This window comes from Vipera berus (assembly GCF_964194415.1).
Source record: "Vipera berus genome assembly, chromosome: 2".
NCBI lineage: Eukaryota > Metazoa > Chordata > Lepidosauria > Squamata > Viperidae > Vipera > Vipera berus.
The window spans coordinates 78,026,621-78,044,583 of NC_138203.1; the positions used below are offsets into that span (position 1 = coordinate 78,026,621).

At 39.7% G+C, this 17,963-nt stretch overlaps 1 protein-coding gene across 1 annotated transcript in view; it reads right to left on the bottom strand.

The window, feature by feature from the left end:
• Positions 1-10,188, bottom strand: part of MPDZ (multiple PDZ domain crumbs cell polarity complex component) — a gene marked incomplete at its 5' end in the record, with an annotated part of 159,564 nt that extends 149,376 nt beyond the window's left edge. The window contains 2 exons of the mRNA XM_081318883.1: positions 2,873-3,005; positions 10,093-10,188. Coding sequence (XP_081175009.1) covers positions 2,873-3,005; positions 10,093-10,188 — 229 coding nt within the window. The remainder of the gene's footprint in view (positions 1-2,872; positions 3,006-10,092) is intronic.
• Positions 10,189-17,963: the final 7,775 nt, after the last annotated feature.

Genomic DNA, 17,963 nt, shown 5'->3' on the forward strand with positions numbered 1-17,963 from the left:
TGCTTCTCTCACCCCCAATTGTGCAATATATGTTTAACTTAAAAAAAAAGCATTGTACCCAAGCAAAATTTCATAGGGCTTTGCCAGACCAACGCTGCAATTTTGTTAATGAAAAACATTGCCAGCAATCAAAACTAATAAGAAATAGGGACACATTTTTGTAATGTAGGTATGTTGGCAGCAAGTTTGTAAAAGAGAAGAAGGTCAAGCAATGGAAACTCCTAACCAAGAAGTTGTGTAAAACACCTAAATGAGATCTGCAAGAAGGAAGTAAAGAAATATTTTTCTGATATTGCAAAATAAAAGAGAAATGTTCTTAATTGCAATCCTTCATCTAGTACCTTGAGCACCATCTATAGTTTAACTCTAAATGGAATTGTAGGGTTCTCCTATTAGTATCTGAATTTTGCTGGTGGTTAAAATTCTTTCCAATATGAAAAATAACTACACCAAAGGGAGATAAATCCCAAGTTCACAAGAGGTAATAGAGCATATAGAGCAAGATACAATCATGATAGTAACAACTGGTTTTTTGATAATCAGTCAATACAGGCAGTCCTCTACATTACAACAGTTCATTTAATGACCATTCAAAGTTACAACTTTAATAAGAGAAGTGACTTATGACCATTTTTCACACTTACGACCATTGCAGCATGGTCATGTGATCAAAATACAGAAAGTTAGAAACCAACTCATATTTATGACAGTTGCAGCATCCCAGCGTCATCCCCTTTTGCGACCTTTGGACAAGCAAAGTAAATGGAGAAGCCAGGTTCACTTAACAATTGTGTTACTAACTTAACATCTGCAGTGATTCACTTAACAAATGTGGCAAGAAAGGTCGTAAAGTGAGGTAGAACTCACATAACAAATGTTTTGCTTAGCAACAAAAATTTTGGGCTCAGTTGTGGTCATATGTCGAGGACTACCTGTAACACTTAAAGGCTGTTACTCAAATTATTTGTATTCTATGCAAGTAATAGGAATGACTACATTTAGAGGTAATCATGAGTTAACAAGTTAGTGCATGCTTTCTGAATGTATTGGTTTAGCAACTCCCACCTATATGATTGGTTATGAAATTAGAAAAAAATTGTCCACGTTTAAAGACGCCAAGTTCGTTTCCTTCCTTCTGACCAAAGGTTACCAGGAGTGGGAAACCGTCCAATAATCACTCCTATTATGTGGGGATGTGGCTGGGAATAGGGGAAGAAGGAGGTTTAATCATCTCTAAAATATTGCTTTGGTTTTGCATGAGCAAGTTCAGGGGCCAGAGTAACAGCTGCTACCAGCTGATAGTTGGGTTTCTTTTGGATATAGGTAGAATTATTTCAGTAAAATACTGACCGCGTATACAAAATCAGCCCCAAAATGTAAAGATATGGGGAAAGCTGCCACTGTGAAGCAGCAAAAAAGAGAGCCGTGCCTTTCCCACACAACACTTTCACCTCTCCATCCACCACAACTGGTCAGCTGCTATTCAAGTGTTTGTTGGCTAGGGATCACTCAGAAATCTAGCAGGGAATAACCTTGAAGGAACCAGACCTTTTCAGTTCCCTAAATATCCTTTGGAAGGCAGTACCTCGGGACCAGAAAGAAGGATGAGCCATCCCAGCCCAGATTTTAAGCTGATCCAACTCTTTAGGAATCCACAGACTGCATTGCCAATAGAGTGTCTGGCAAAGCACATCAGATTGTACCCATTATAAAACCTGTGATTGAGTAAGAAGCCTTGGTGGAGCAGTGGGCTAATGCCTCCTTAAGTAACACCAGCTGCCTGCAATTAGTGCAGGTTCGCATCCCACCAGGCTCAAGGTTGACTCAGCCTTCCATCCTTCCGAGGTAGGTAAAATGAGGACCCAGATTGTTGGGGGCAATTAAGCTGACTTTGTAATAATGCCGCTTGGGGTGTGTGTGAAAGCCCTAATAAGCAGGCATATACATAGAATGAAGGCTACTGCTAAGCTTGTAAGCTGCCCTGAGTCTTCGGAGAAGGGCGGGATATAAATGGAATTAAAATAAAATAAATAAATAAATAAGGAAAACACTACTTAAATAATCATCAAATTAAGAACCACATAAAGCTGGTCAATGAATAGGCTGGGAAGGATATGAAGACAATTCCATATGACAACAGAAAAAGGAAGCTGCAAAGGCATATGTGTGCCACCGATGAAAGTGAAGAAAAATTCTAAGCCATTAACTAACTAAGGTTAGTCAGAATTACAAAGTTCTAAAGAAGTAAAAAAAGAACTAATCAATATCTTATTTCTAAATACTGTACATCATTAAACTCATGCCCATTCTCTGTGCATGTGAAATCTCTCTCTCCTTTCTTACACAATAAAAGGTAAAGGTAAAGGTTCCCCCGCACATGCGTGCTAGTCGTTTCCAACTCTAGGGGCCGGTGCTCATCTCGGTTTCAAAGCCGAAGAGCCAGCGCTTGTCCAAGGACGTCTCCGTGGTCATGTGGTCGGCATGACTATAGACGCCAAAGGCGCACGGAACGCTGTTACCTTCCCACCGTAGTGGTCCCTATTTTTCTACTTGCATTTTTATGTGCTTTCGAACTGCTAGGTTGGCAGAAGCTGGGACGAGTAACAGGCGCTCACTCTGTTACGCGTCACTCGGGATTCGACCTGCCAAACTGCCGACCTTCTGATTGACAAGCTCAGCGTCCTAACCCACTGAGCCACCGCGTCCCTACATTCTTACACAATAGTGAGAGCAAATTGTGAAAAAGTAAAACTATTGGCAATGAAGTCCAGTTTATAGCTCCATGAAACAGGGTCCAGGGTTTGTTTGTGTTTTTTTTTTTGCTGCAGGTGGGATAGGCAAAGCTTTTGCCCAAAGAAAGCAGAAACATCACCTCTGTCTTTGTCAGCAGATGGTGAATTTAGGACCAAATTAGGAAAATATGCTGCTTTGAGGGCCCATTTCTTATCTGAGAAGCGTTGGAAAGAAAGCACTGCTACTGCTTTACTCTGCTTGCTTTTTTTTTCCTGGAGAAAAGCAAATTGGGAAAATGGAATTCTAATAAATTATAGTATGAGAATCTGAGTGCAGACCGCACAAGTTGTCTCTAAATATACCTTTACCAAGCAGCTTAGGTACACACACATGCTAAACGTGGTCTTTTTTTCTTAGGGAAGAAAAATAAAAACAAGAACAAAATGAATTGGCCAGAAGCAAAGCAAGAAAAACACCACCCCTTTCCTTCTGTCTTGAAAAAGGGAAGTGTTTGAACTGAATCATGACTAAAATCCCAAGCAGCCAGCAACACTGAGGAGGCAGACATAAAACACGGGTAAAGGGGGACTGTTTTTTTTTCCTCGTTCTACACGCTGAGATTCAGCTTTAGCCAACTTGCTCCAGCTCTGACTTTGGTCAACCAGACCCCTTCCAATTAAAACAACAACAACAACAAAACCCCTGATGTTGCCTGAGAGACTCTCTGCAGGCATCTCATTTCAGTCCTGTCCAGGAGAGCGCCCATCAATCAGTCTTCGAGTGTCCTCTCATTTGTGCTGACTCGAACAAATGCTCAGCAGAGCCTCTTGGATAATGGGCTTCCCTCCAGCTGTAAGCATGACTCACTGGTGACACGTCTCCAACATCTTTGAAAAGGAACCTCGCATGAAGTGCAGTGCGGTTAACCAAATCTATTTCTGGTGTACCTCTTCAGTTTTAGGCTTAGCCATACATCCTGAGTTTAAACTCGTTGCTCAGACATAAATCCTACTGAAATCCCCAGGGCTTAGTTCCAATCTATATAGGGGTTGAGATGTGTCAATTTAGCTCCCTCAGAAAGAAAGAAAGAAGAAGAAAGGAGTTAGAGATAGCAGTAAGCATTGTAAAAACTCACCCTTTGTTAACTGAACACAAAGATCCAGATTTGAAAAGCAACATGTAAATCCCATGTACTCGACAGAAAGTAAAATCGGAACTTGAGACCTTTACTTCAGGAAAATCAGAAGATACAGCAAACAATAAAAAGTTCAACGTGGCTCATACAACCTCTTGAAAACAAGACCAGGAATAGGAATTCTATTACCCATTGCTTTTTTCTGTGTTTATTGTTTCGATTCTGTTCTAATTTGACTCTGCAGCAAGTTTTAATAGTAGGTTTTACTGTACACCCCCCAGAGTCACTTCACGTGGGATGGCTGGCTACATAAATTTGACAAATCAAGATACTGTTATGAAAGAACCGCTGTCAAGGGTGCTCTGCTTTAATGCAATGTATAAATGATGCCTTAAAAGAATCGGACCGTTCATACATGTAATATAACATGGGTCTAAGTAGCAAGAGTTTTTTTGTTTGTTTTTTTAGGTTTTAGCAGCCTTACTTGAAGGCATTGGGGATTAAACCTGGGGTGTTCTGCACACAAAGTGAATTCTTTACTACTGATCTACAGTTCTTCCTCAAAATAGGATTGTGAATTACAGGCAACCTTTATACTTCCCGTACCCCAAAAACATTTCAGATTTCAGGTAAGGATTTCATAGGTAATTATCAATAGACTGAACCGGATCCCAAACAAGCTGGAAAACGGTTCTTAAATAGACTTTAAAATGTAACAGTCTCACCCTCAAAGCGTTTTATTAAAGCTAGAACCTCTTTCGCCAGGAAGGTTTGCAACTGGCAGATATGCTAAAATGGAACAAAATCATCTCTATACCATCCAAGCTAGATTTTCAATGGAAGCCTTATCCATTCCAGGACAGTTTGTATTCCAAATTGTGTTTTGACTTCTCTTTTGACTAATAGAACTTCTGTCTTGTCTGGATTAAGACTTATTTTCTTCATTTACACACAGTTTCTCACCCTATCTAGGCTATTGTTCAGGACATCCGTTGAAAAGGAGACAAAAGTTGGGTGTTTATCAGCAGAATGATAAGATCCAACATCCAAATTCCAATTAACCTCCCCAAGTACCCTCCTGTAGCTATCAAAAAAACGTAAAACATTAAAAAAAATATCCTGGAACTAAGATGCCATCATTTATGCACAAGAAAGAGAAAGATTACAAAATGGACTAAGCATTATACAGCATGGTTTTAAATCATATTTTAAAGGGTATTTTACCCTGTGGCAAGATCTTCAGTCTCTCTCTTGTTTAGAAAAACAAGACTGGGAGTTATATTCAAGACTCCACCTTATCAGCTACAGTCCCCGACAGCTTTTATAACTAAGGAGAGACACAAAGCCAAAAAGTGAGGGACTGACCTTGTCCCTTCAAAGGACTTGTCCAAATCTTTGGCTTAATGAAGAAAAAGTAATTAATCAGAATGGGACAAGTGCTCCAACCGTCTCTCCAGTGTCTATTCTCAAACCTGTTCCAGATGGCAGGCACCATGACAAAGAAAAATCCTTCATGTGCTATCTTTCAAAGTTATAATGGTGACTTTGAAATGCTATTTTTCACTACCTTTGTGATTTTAAAAACAAAATCTCTTTACCACTTGAAAGAAAGTTAGTAGACAATACTGTGCTTATGTGAACAAAGTCTTTACCATCATAGAAGAGGCCATAACATCAACTTAAGTGGAGATGACCCATTTTTCCCCTCTAATATTTCCTTGCTTTGGGTCGAAGACGCACAGTCTGATGACCACGTATGCAGAGCTCTGCCTGAAATCCATGGGTACGGATTCAGCTTCAACCAAAATTTTAATGCTTACTGTGATAGAGGGAGAAATGATGAAATACAGGTAACCCTCAACTTACACCCGTTCATTTAGTGACCATTCAAAGTTACAATAGCACTGACCAAAAGTGATTTATGACCATTTTTCACACTTGTAAACTTTGTAGCATCCCCATGCTCATGTGATCAAAATTCATCGCTGTGTCCCAAGGTCACGAGATCCCCTTTTGCAACCTTCTGACAAGCAAAGTCAATGGGGAAGCCAGATTCACTTAACAACCATGTTGCTAACTTATCAACTGCAGTGATTCACTTAAGAACTGTGGCAAGAAAGGTTGTAAAATGAGGCAAAACTCATGTAACAAATGTCTCATTTTAGAACAGAAATTTGGGCTGAATTGTGATCATAGGCTGAGGACTGTCCTATACATAAGGCTACTCATAGTAACATATTTAATTAATTTATCTCAATTAATTTTAAGGAAAATTCAAATCAAATACAATTTCTTTCCTGGTCCCACCTACTTAGAATGCAGCCTTTGACCTGCCACTCAAAAGATGTGCATTGCCCATGGGCTAAAAAATAAGTTGCCCAGCTCTGCTGTAACCTCTGAAAAAGTCAAGGAGTCTGTAAATTGGCCCTCCAATAGGATATTAAGCAAAAATTGCATCTGTTGTCTTGGCTGCTACCTACTTCATAGATTAAAAAGGGGTTTGAATCCCTTTTTTATTGCACTTAAAAATGCTTTAGAAATCTTGGCTACTCCATTCGAGCAAGAGGTTCTCATTCACTGAATTCTATTACAGCAAAATCTTGCGTTAACAAACCTCATTATAATGGATTTCTCATGCAATGCAACAAATATCTACAGTGATGTATGTCATGTGCATCGTGATGCTGTTATGCAAATGCAAATAGTGGAATGCATGCCTGTGGTATAATCACATTGTTGCACAAATGATGTATCTTTGTATTTAACAGATAATCATGAATAACAGACACTGACTCCTCTCTGTCCATTAAAATGAGACTTCGCAGTATTGTTGCTGTTATCTATCCACAGTATTTTCTCAAATTCAAATATTGGGGGCTACCATTTTCAGAATGGCCTGCTAGCAGTAGCCTTCCTGGGCATAACATCTGTTAATTCTAGCCCAACATATCTAGGAAGTGATTAATTTCATTCATGATGTTACCACAATGCCATCCAGTGAACCTTCACCTTCTCTGATAAATTTGTAGTTTATCTCACTTTTCAAAGCAAGTATCCTGGATAACAGTGAAGAGTCTACATCTTTGTTACCACTCATAAGGATGCTTCTATCTGATGGAGTTGCAAATTGAATCAATCTCAGTGGGTTAGGACACTGAGCTTCTCGATCAGATGGTCGACAGTTTGGCAGGTCGAATCCCGAGTGCCGCATAACAGAGTGAGCGCCTGTTACTCATCCCAGCTTCTGCCAACCTAGCAGTTCGAAAGCACATAAAAATGCAAGTAGAAAAATAGGGACCATTACGGTGGGAAGGTAACAGCGTACTGTGCGCCTTTGGCGTCTAATCATGCTGGCCACATGACCACAGAGACGTCCTCGGACAAGCGCTGTCTCTTCGGCTTTGAAATGGAGATGAGCACCGGCCCCTAGAGCCGGAAACGACTAGCACGCATGTGCGGGGGAACCTTTACCTCTACCTTTATACATATCCCAGCTAATTGTAGAGCAGGAGTCCCCAGCCCCCAGGCCACAGTCATTTTGTAACCAGGCCCTGGAAGTGGTGGGCATGTGTGTGCACATGCAGGTTCACTTGTGTGAACAGTGAGCATGCCTGTGCATGAAGCTCCATTTGTGTAATCGGTGGGCACAAACAGAGCCCCTCACACGCACCTGCCTGCCACTTGCACAGGACCATCCCCACTCTCCCTCCCCCCCTTGCCAGTCCTCAAAGCTGGAAAGGTTGGGGACTGCTGTTGTAGAGGAATCCATTTTTATTGGGTAACAAAAACATGAATAGAAGTGATACCAAAAAATCTCGGCGACAACAAAGTCTCTTTGAACAGGCAACTTTCATTTCCATTGATATCAGGTGAATTGGGAGATAGTCCCATGATGCCATCCGATGATCAAAAATACTTTTAAGTATGTATAGAATTGTATATTGGTGCAATTGGACTCTATCTTTCTTTACAGATTGTTCTCTTTCTTTATAATTTTTCCATTACTTATGACCATTGTTTGTTCTTTGTTCTTCAGCTAGAACTGGATTTGGTTTGTGGCTGTATGAATGAGTACCAGGAAGCCTCATGTATATAGACCAGACTAGGAAGTTAAAAGGAAAGAAAACAGCCCAGAAGAAATTTTGTCCAACCACTTCTGTAAAGTTGCCAAGAAAACATGGGCCAATGTAACGATAGTAATCAATAGCAATAGCGCTTAGGCTTAAATATCACTTCACAGTGCTTCATAGTCCTCTCTAACTGGTTCAGAGAGTCAAAATATTGGCCCCAACAATCTGGGTCCTCATTTTACTGACCTCAAAAGGATGGAAGGCTGAGTCAACCTCAAAACAGTCAGGATCGAACTCCTGGCAGTCAGCAGAATTAGCCTGCAATACTGCATTCTAACCACTGCACCACCACAGCTCTTATAATCAAATATTTCATTATATATATTTAATATCATTATGATATAATCAAATATATCATTACATTCCATCTCCCTCTCTTTCTCTCTCTCCATTGATATTCCTATACTCATCTCTTTAGCACTGCAGTACCGTATAATATATAGCTCAAAATGTTTTAGTTTTTTTTGACACCTTAATCAACTGTCCTTCAACAGCTAAACTTCCTCAGCTACTTTTATAGCATGGGAATGATTGTTGTTGTTGTTGTTGTTAGCTGCGAAGTCGTGTCCAACCCATCGCGACCCTATGGACAACATTCCTCCAGGCCTTCCTGTCCTCTACCATCTTCTGGAGTCCATTTAAGCTCATGCCTACTGCTTCAGTGACTCCATCCAGCCACCTCATTCTCTGTCGTCCCCTTCTTCTATTGCCCTCGATCTTTCCCAGCATTAGGCTCTTCTCCAGTGAGTCCTTCCTTCTCATTAGGTGGCCAAAGTATTTGAGTTTTAGCTTCAGGATCTGGCCTTCTAAAGAGCAGTCAGGATTGATCTCCTCTAGGACTGACCGGTTTGATCGCCTTGCAGTCCAAGGGACTCGCAGGAGTCTTCTCCAGCACCATAGTTCAAAGGCCTCAATTCTTTGGCGCTCAGCCTTTCTTATGGTCCAACTTTCACAGCCATACATTGCAACTGGGAAGACCATAGCCTTGACTATACGCACTTTTGTTGACAGGGTGATGTCTCTGCTTTTTAGTGTGCTGTCTAGATTTGCCATGGCTTTCCTCCCAAGGAGCAAGCGTCTTTTAATTTCTTGGCTACAGTCCCCATCTGCAGTGATCTTGGAGCCCAGGAAAATAAAATCTGTCACTACCTCCATTTCTTCCCCATCTATTTGCCAGGAATTGAGAGGGCCAGATGCCATGATCTTGGTTTTCTTAATGTTAAGTTTCAACCCAAGTTTTGCACTCTCCTTCTTCACCCGCAACAAGAGGCTCTTTAGTTCTTCTTCACTTTCTGCCATTAGAGTGGTATCATCTGCGTATCTTAGGTTGTTGATATTTCTTCCGGCAATCTTAATTCCAACTTTTGATTCATCTAGCCCTGCCTTTCTCATGATGTGCTCTGCATATAAGTTAAATAGGCAGGGCGACAGTATACAGCCTTGCCGGACTCCTTTCCCAATTTTGAACCAATCAGTGGTTCCGTGTCCAGTTCTCACTGTTGCTTCTTGACCCGCATATAGGTTTCTCAAGAGACAAATAAGATGGTCTGGTACTCCCATCTCTTTAAGAACTTGCCACAGTTTGTTATGATCCACACAATCAAAGGCTTTAGCATAGTCAATGAAGCAGAAGTAGATGTTTTTCTGGAACTCTCTAGCTTTCTCCATGATCCAGCGTATGTTGGCAATTTGATCTCTAGTTCCTCTGCCTCTTCGAAATCCTGCCTGTACTTCTGGTAGTTCTCGATCCACATACTGCTGAAGTCTAGCTTGTAGGATTTTAAGCATGACTTTGCTAGCATGAGAAATGAGTGCAATGGTGCGATAGTTTGAACATTCTTTGGCATTGCCTTTTTTTGGAATTGGAATGTAAACTGATCTTTTCCAAAGATCAGTTGGGAATGATACCATAGTATAATGGTGTTATTAGAAGAAAAACCATGGAAAAATTATGGGTATGAATAATGTGCTGGAGAGTTCATGTTTGCCCCTATGTAGCCTTGCCAATGAAGTCAGCAAGACATTTGTGGGGTGACCATTTTCATTAGGAAGATTATTTTTCATGGAATCAAAAAGTATATGAAAAGCATTTACCTTAGGAACAACTGAACCGCTGCTGGCTTTCTCCCGTCTATTGATCTCTATCTGCTGCTGCTCAGGCTCCATTTTTAACTGAAATATTTTCTTCATCTTGGTTGGTTGGGATCACTATTTGATGTCACAGCCCCTTTGCAGCCAATCAGACTGACTGTGTGACGAGGTCACTGAAGATATACAAAATCCTCCCATTGTTCTGGCTGGAGGAAAGGCTTAATTATTGCCTGGGTAACTCAGATAAACACCTACCTCTCTCATCTCTGCTGTATGACTCTTGATAACAGCAAAAGCAAGTACCAATAATTTTAAAAGTAAAATAATGAAAAATAAGAATTTTTTTTTTTAAAAACCCTCCTATTTTAGGTAGTCAGGATGCTCAAAACAATTACACATAGGTGAGTGAAGATATTTAGCACTGATAAAAATCACAGTGTGTTGCACATCAAACTCCCACAAAATGCGATAGGGTGCCTCAGGAGAGACAGGTCCAAGGTTCAGGGGATTAACGTGGAATCAACATACAAACCCTAGTTTGTGCAAAATACACTGAATTCTGATACAAAAACTGAGGCAGTTAGCAGGTCTATTTAAAGAAAATAAGTGTGCCTTGATGCTTTAGTCCAGCTTATGGTTCCCTATTATTCTGGGTCTACCTAGAAAAACCTTGTTTCCTACAGATTTAAGATAAGATAAAATAATCTTTATTGTCATTTTTTTACTGTGGGCACAAAGGCACACATCAAAAATGAAATTTAGTTGCCCGCTCTCAAAGTGAAACACATACATGACACACACCTAAAACATACTATAAACAACATATGTATAGACCCACACCCTTACATATACATAACAATAAAATATTAAATACTGTCCATCTTGAATATATAATGGAAGGAGGAAGCCTGAGAGTTCACAAAGTAAATGCCGTATGGAATGAAACTATGGTTGAATCTGGATGTTCTGCTACGGATACCACAAAGCCTCCTCCCGGAAGGTAACAAGGAAAACAGGTCGTGAAGAGGATGAGTAGTGTCCCAGATAATCTTACAGACCCTATTCAAACAAGGCTTCTGTGCTATGTCCTGGATGGGAGGGAGGGAACTGCCAATGATCTTTTCGGCCATCCTTACCACTCTCTGCACCGCCTTCCTGTCTGAAGCAGTGATGCTTCCAAAGATTGTGATGCTGTATGACAGGATGCTCTCAATCGTCCCCCTGTAGAAAGTGGTCAGGACAGGGGAAGAAAGATGAGCTTTTCTCATGCGACGCAGAAATGCAGGCGCTGCTGTGCCCGCTTTACCAGTTTCTCGCTGTTGAGCGACCAAGCCAGCCTACTCGTTAGCTGCACACCCAGGAATTTGATGCTGGTAACCCTCACCACAGGTGAATAATTAATGCACAGAGAAGTGTGGCTGTGCCTTAACTCCAGTTCCCGTGATTTCCTAGAGTCTTCTGAGTTCTCTTCAGGGTCCCTCCATCTCTTTCATTCAAACAAATTAACTTCACTATTTGCTACAGGTCTAGGCACTTTTCTTTTCCATTGACTTGAGGATCTTCCATCCATATAGTCTTTCCAAGTGCTTGAGAAAACAGTTCTCTTGTGTGGTCCTTCAGTGCCCAATGGGGACTGATTCCTCTGGTTTGGTTTGTTTTTTTCTGTTTTCTACATCTCCAGTCTCTCCATGTTCTACTTTTTATGGCTCTGTTTGCATTTGTCCCCATTTTTGCCTTGATAAAACAGTTTTAACCAGCAAGGATGAGGCTGGGAAGATTTTTTTGTTAGCTCCAAGACAGGTCCCCTGTCTTCCTGAGGCAAGGATTCCCAAACTACTAACGGTTCTTCTTTCTAGCCAAAAGAGGACTCGAAGACATCCTGCCAGCCAATATAACAAAATAATAACAGAATAACAGAACTGGAAGAGCCCTTGGAGGTCTTCTAGTCCAACCCCCTGCTCAACCAGGAGACCCCATACCTTTCCAGACAAATGGCTGTCCAATCTCTTCTTTAAAACCTCAAGTGATGGAGCACCCCCAACTTCCGAAGGAAAGTTGCTCCACTGATTAATTGTTCTCACTGTCAGGAAATTTCTCCTTATTTCTAGGTTGTTGTCACCTTAAGAAATGTTAATACCACTTTACAATGCCTTGGTAAGGCCACACTTGAAATAAAGCATCCAGTTTGGGTCACCACAATGTAAAAAAGATCTTGAGACTGTAGTAAGAGTACACAGAAGACCAGCAAAGATGGTCAGGGAACTGGAGGCTAAAACATAAAGAACGGTTGCTGGAATTGGATATGTCTATTTTAATGAACTTAAGGGACGTGGTGGCTCAGTGGGTTAGGATGCTGAGCTTGTCGATCAGATGGTCGGCAGTTTGGCGGGTCGAATCCCGAGTGACGCGTAACAGAGTGAGCACCTGTTACTCGTCCCAGCTTCTGCCAACCTAGCAGTTCGAAAGCACGTAAAAATGCAAGTAGAAAAATAGGGACCACTACGGTGGGAAGGTAACAGTGTTCTGTGTGCCTTTGGCGTCCAGTCATGCCGGCCACATGACCACGGAGACGTCCTCGGACAACCGCTGGCTCTTCGGCTTTGAAACGGAGATGAACACCGGTCCCTAGAGTTGGAAACAACTAGCACACATGTGCGGGGGAACCTTTACCTTTTATTTTAATGAAGAGAAGGGCGAGGGGTGACATGATAGCAGTGTTCCAATATCTCAGGGGTTGTCACAAAGAAGAGGGAGTCAAGCTATTCTCCAAAGCATTCGAAGACAGGACAAGAAGCAATGGATGGAAACTAACCAAAGAGAGAAGCAACCTAGAACTAAGGAGAAATTTTCTGACAGTTAGAACAATTAATCAGTGGAACAACCTGCCTCCAGACACTGTGAATGCTCCAACACTGGAAATTTTTAAGAAGAGACTGGACAGCCATTTGTCTGAAATGGTATAGGCTTTCCTGCCTGAACAGGGGGTTGGATTAGATCACCTCCAAGGTCCCTTCCAACATTATTATTATTATTATTATTATTATTATTATTATTATTATTATTATTATTATTATTATTGTTGTTGTTGTTGTTGTTGTTGTTGTTGTTGTTGTTATTATTATTATTATTATTATTATTATTATTTTCTTGGATTTATGTTGATTGAACAGTTTATACAACAAAGAAATGCAGAAAAAGACAATTTGAAGCAGCTGAACAATGATAAACCAGCATTAATTATGTATACTGTATGTTGTTGCTATAGAAGAGATTTTCACCTTTCTTAGAGTCTGTAGGTTTCTGGCATCATCCCAGCTACAATTCGTCACGATCGCAAAAATGAGTTTTTTAAATAAGCATAAAAGTAAATGATAATCTTTTTGTATATATTAAAATACTATAGATTTTGGTCCATAAGTAATGGGCTTGTTTATTTATTTTCACAATACGTTTACGGGCATAAAAGAATTCCAGAAAAATAGTTCTTAAATCGTTTATATTACTGCAAAAGAGAAAAGCTTGCTTCTATCAAGGCATGCAGAACCAGGAGCATAAAGTAGACATGCAAATCCTAATAAATCCAAAAATTCTACCACGTATAGATGTTGGAATTAAATCTTTGCATTTTCCACTTCCCAAGCATATTGGAGTGACAAAAATATTCCTTAAAAAGATTTTCAGAAGAACAGTGATTTTTAGAGCTGCCAATAAAAGCCAAATATGTGACAGTTTTTTTAAAAAAATGCAAAGTACATTTCATGCAGAATAATATTGCTACAATAATAAATAATTCTTCTGGCAGTACTTATAGCATTGTCAACTCTATTTTGTACTAAGCATTTGGCAGTGTGCTATGCATTACAAATTGTACTGTATTAAAATGATGGATTTCCGTCAGCATTTCTAGACTAAGATATGCATTTTATACATTTTTGGATGAAAATGTATATGCAGAAACACTTTGCATTAAAACAACGTTCTTCACTAAGAACCTTCCAGATGTGCTAGGACTGCAGATGCTAACATCTTCATGTCACACACTCTGGGAATTCTGGTAACTACAATCAACACAATTACCAACTGTCAGGTTGGGGAAGTTTGCATTAACATCATCTTTTATCAAGCTATCAACCCCTATTAATTTCTTTTGTGTCTCTCAAATCCGTTAACCTTCCTGTAATCTCAGGCCAAACTTGATCATGCTGGAGTGCAACAAACAGATTGATACCATTAGATTTGACCCTAGAACCAGGGGGAGGTGGGGGACTGGAACTATGGCCTTTTTCTGACTTGTGGGCTTCAACTCCCAGAATTCTATGCTGGCTCACGAATTCTGGGAGTTGAAGTCCACAAATCATAAAGAGGATATGGTTCACCACCTTTACCTTAGACAAGGTGGTGTTTCAATTTTAAAGAATATTTTCAGCAGCCTTCTAACTGTGTACTATCTCTCCAGTGGGCAAGGGGTTTTATTTTCCCCCCCCGACCCCCACAACACCACAGTATAGCCTTGTAGCAGCACAGCTTCTAAGCTGCATAGGCTTCTGTGAGCAATTCAAAGTGGTGGTCACTACCTAGAAAATCCTTCATCATCCAGGAGACTTGCAGGACTGCTTATCTGTGCTGATTTTCTGCCTGTCCCATAAGATCTGGGAGCGTAATGTTGTTTCAAGTCCCTTTTCTGAAACAATGCCATCTGGCAAGACCCAACAGCCCTGGTTTCTCTGTCATGGCAGCTGCCCTATGGAACAGCTTATCATTCAGCATTCAGATGGCCCAATCCTGTTGGCTCTTCCTGAGGGTATTAGGACAGGGCACTGGGTGAAGCCATCTTGCATTGGTTTGGGAATATGAACATGACTGTGGTTAGCCTCAGTTGTACTATTTATGATGGGGGTTTTACTCTTGTTATGTTCTTTTTGCTCTCTCTTTTAATTCCATGGCAGCTGTCCATAATGACATTTGCAAGACAAGCAGCCCTATAAATCGTGTAACTAAATTAAATTTTGCTTCTTTTTTGACTTACTGTGAAATGTGAACCTACCATTGTGACTTAGCATTATGTGTGAATTGGATAGCTAAGGTTTATTAAATAAACCATAATTAAAATAATCTTGTTTAATATCCTCTGGGAATTTGGCTTTAACCACTCTTACTTATATGCTTGCTGATTTCAAATAGATTTCCTGTAAGTGCAGTATGATTTCAAACTCTGTGAGGTTCCTTAGGTGTGCGTGTGTGCGTGCACACACCCAGAGGTCAGCCTATTGACTTCAATAGGATTTATTCCCAGGTAAATGGATGTTGGACTGCAGCCTTAATTTCTAGATCCAATTATCTGTTTGTGAATTTGAATACATTGAAATCTCAATTTAATGGACCTCCATTTAACAGCCTCAAATGCAACAGACCAAATCTATGTTTCAGCAACCTCTGAAATAAAAGACAAGCTAATTGTTCCCACAATCTGGTCAGAAATACTGTACATAATTGTCCACATGAAATAAAAACATCAATTACATATTTATGTAAATGGCATCAGTGGTATCAGACATAAATGGAGATTAACAGATTTTCTTTCCCCATAATTTTTAAAGTTATAGATTTTATTTAGATGGAAATCTGACCCCAAAGAAGATTTCAGACAAAAATGTCAGGTTATCTGTTTATAGCAGAAGTGAAATATAATCATTTCAAGCCTTTCTGAGAAAAGAAAGGAAAAATAACATACCAGATTGAATCATTCTGCAATATAACTAATACAAGATCATACCAAGGGAAAAAAATTACTACCAAGAAATCTATTAAAAGAATGTTATAGTTGCAGCCTGAATGAAATACTAATTCATTTGAATCACTAAATGTAAAATACTCAGCATCTAGCCAAAAAGAAATTATGGAAATTAATTTTGCAATGGGTTAATTTGCTGAGGGGTAGTAGTTGGACTATACAGATAAGATATTTAGATATGACAAGGTATTGCTTGTACAAGATGTTCTAATTAACTGATTTTTTTTCTAATTAAATGAGGTGCCACTTAGTAAATATTAAAGAAATATTAAATGTTGTCAGAAGAAATTCAGGGCTTTTTAAAATGCATTTTGTAAGAAGGTGAGTTTATGGTACAACATACCTGTCAGTTTCTCTCCCTTCCAAATTACTAGAAGGCTATCACAACTTTGCAAAGATAGGCATAATCTCATTCATTTTATGAATACAAAAACATCCCACTTTCTTTCTGTGTCTCAAAGCAGCCAGCAAAGTTTAAAGACCAAGTGAAAAATGAAAAATAATAATCCATCCATAAAATGAAATTATCAGAATTGCTAAAACCATTTAAACATCATTTAAATGAAAGGGGGGGGGAATGTAGACATGAGTGTAATGTACTAGCCTTATATGCTGTAAGTGTTTGCTTAAGTTATGCTGCTTTGCTAATTGCTTAGTTCAAGTGTATGTTGTAAGGGTTGCTGGGCCGGCCTAGACTGGTTGTTTCCAGCCGGCTAAGTAGATCTTTGGGCAGGAAACCACTGCTTTAAACCTATTGGTCGCCGCCTATCGGCCAACCATATAAATAGCTGCGCAGTAGCTCCTATTTTGCTTCTGTTATGTTCTGACCTTCAATAAAGCCTGTTGCTGTTTGAACCTCCCGTCTCGCTCAATGCCTGCAAGAACCGGCTACACAACAACGAGAATCCAAAGTTTGTTTTGAAAGAAATATTTTTAGTTGCTATCAGAATGCACAAATGGAGAAAGAGAATTTTCTATGAACCAAAAGGCACAAATTTCTTTTCAAGCTGTATTCTGACATTGAATTTGGCAGGATAGATCAGAAAGGACAGCTTCCATTTCTGGTAGAGTCATACAGTATTTCCAGAAAGAACAAAACTTTTTGTTTTTTATAATGCTCACAGTAATATCTGACTGATGCTTTGTAAATTGGATATGTTTTAAGCATACGCTTCCAACATTTTGAACACATAGTTCAAAATGTGATTTAATGGAAGAAAGATATATGTACATAACACCCTAATGAATATAGAGGATTTTTAAACTCTGGACACACCTGCTTCTGCTGAAATGCATGGCATCTGAGGTTGTGAGCAAGGACAAAGAAATGACCATCTGCCATAAACTGTGACAGCTCATTCACCACAGACTGTGGAAAGCTGCAGTCATCAAATAATCATCATGACTATAACCAGAGACAACCTATCAGAAACCCAGAATTGGCTAAAGATCTCAAACAAATGTAAACAGTTAATGGCAACAGACATGTTCCACATATATAATCCATGGAATGTTTCTGAAACTTCCATTAAGCATTATTTACATTTCAAAGAAATGGAAGGCAGAACACCCAGCTTCTCTTAATGAATCCAATCCACAGAAGATCCATTTTTAGTAAAGAGCTGCCTTTAGATCAGGGTTGTCCAACTTTGGCAACTACAAGACTTGTGGACTTCAGCTCCCAGAATTCCGCAGCCAACCATGGGGAATTCTGGGAGTTGAAGTTCACAAGTCTTTAATTTGCCAAGGTTGGGCACCCCTGCTTTAGAGAGTTTCATTCTTCTTCCAAATGAAAATTTGTCTAATCAGGTCTAATGCCAGATCATCTTTAATCCCCTACCTGTTACCTGAAAGAAACAAGACTTAGCATCTCAGTACAGATAGACAGTCATAAGATCATCCTATTAAACTAAAGTCCAGAAGTGCAAAATATCACAGGTTCTTTCTTGCATGAAGAAACACAAACTTTTCCTTGACTTTTTTTTATAGCTGTTCATCAGCTTTGTTGGATAACCTCAAAAGAAAGATTATTTTTCTTTATATCTGTGATCAACTATTTGTAACACTCTCATCTCCTGATTTA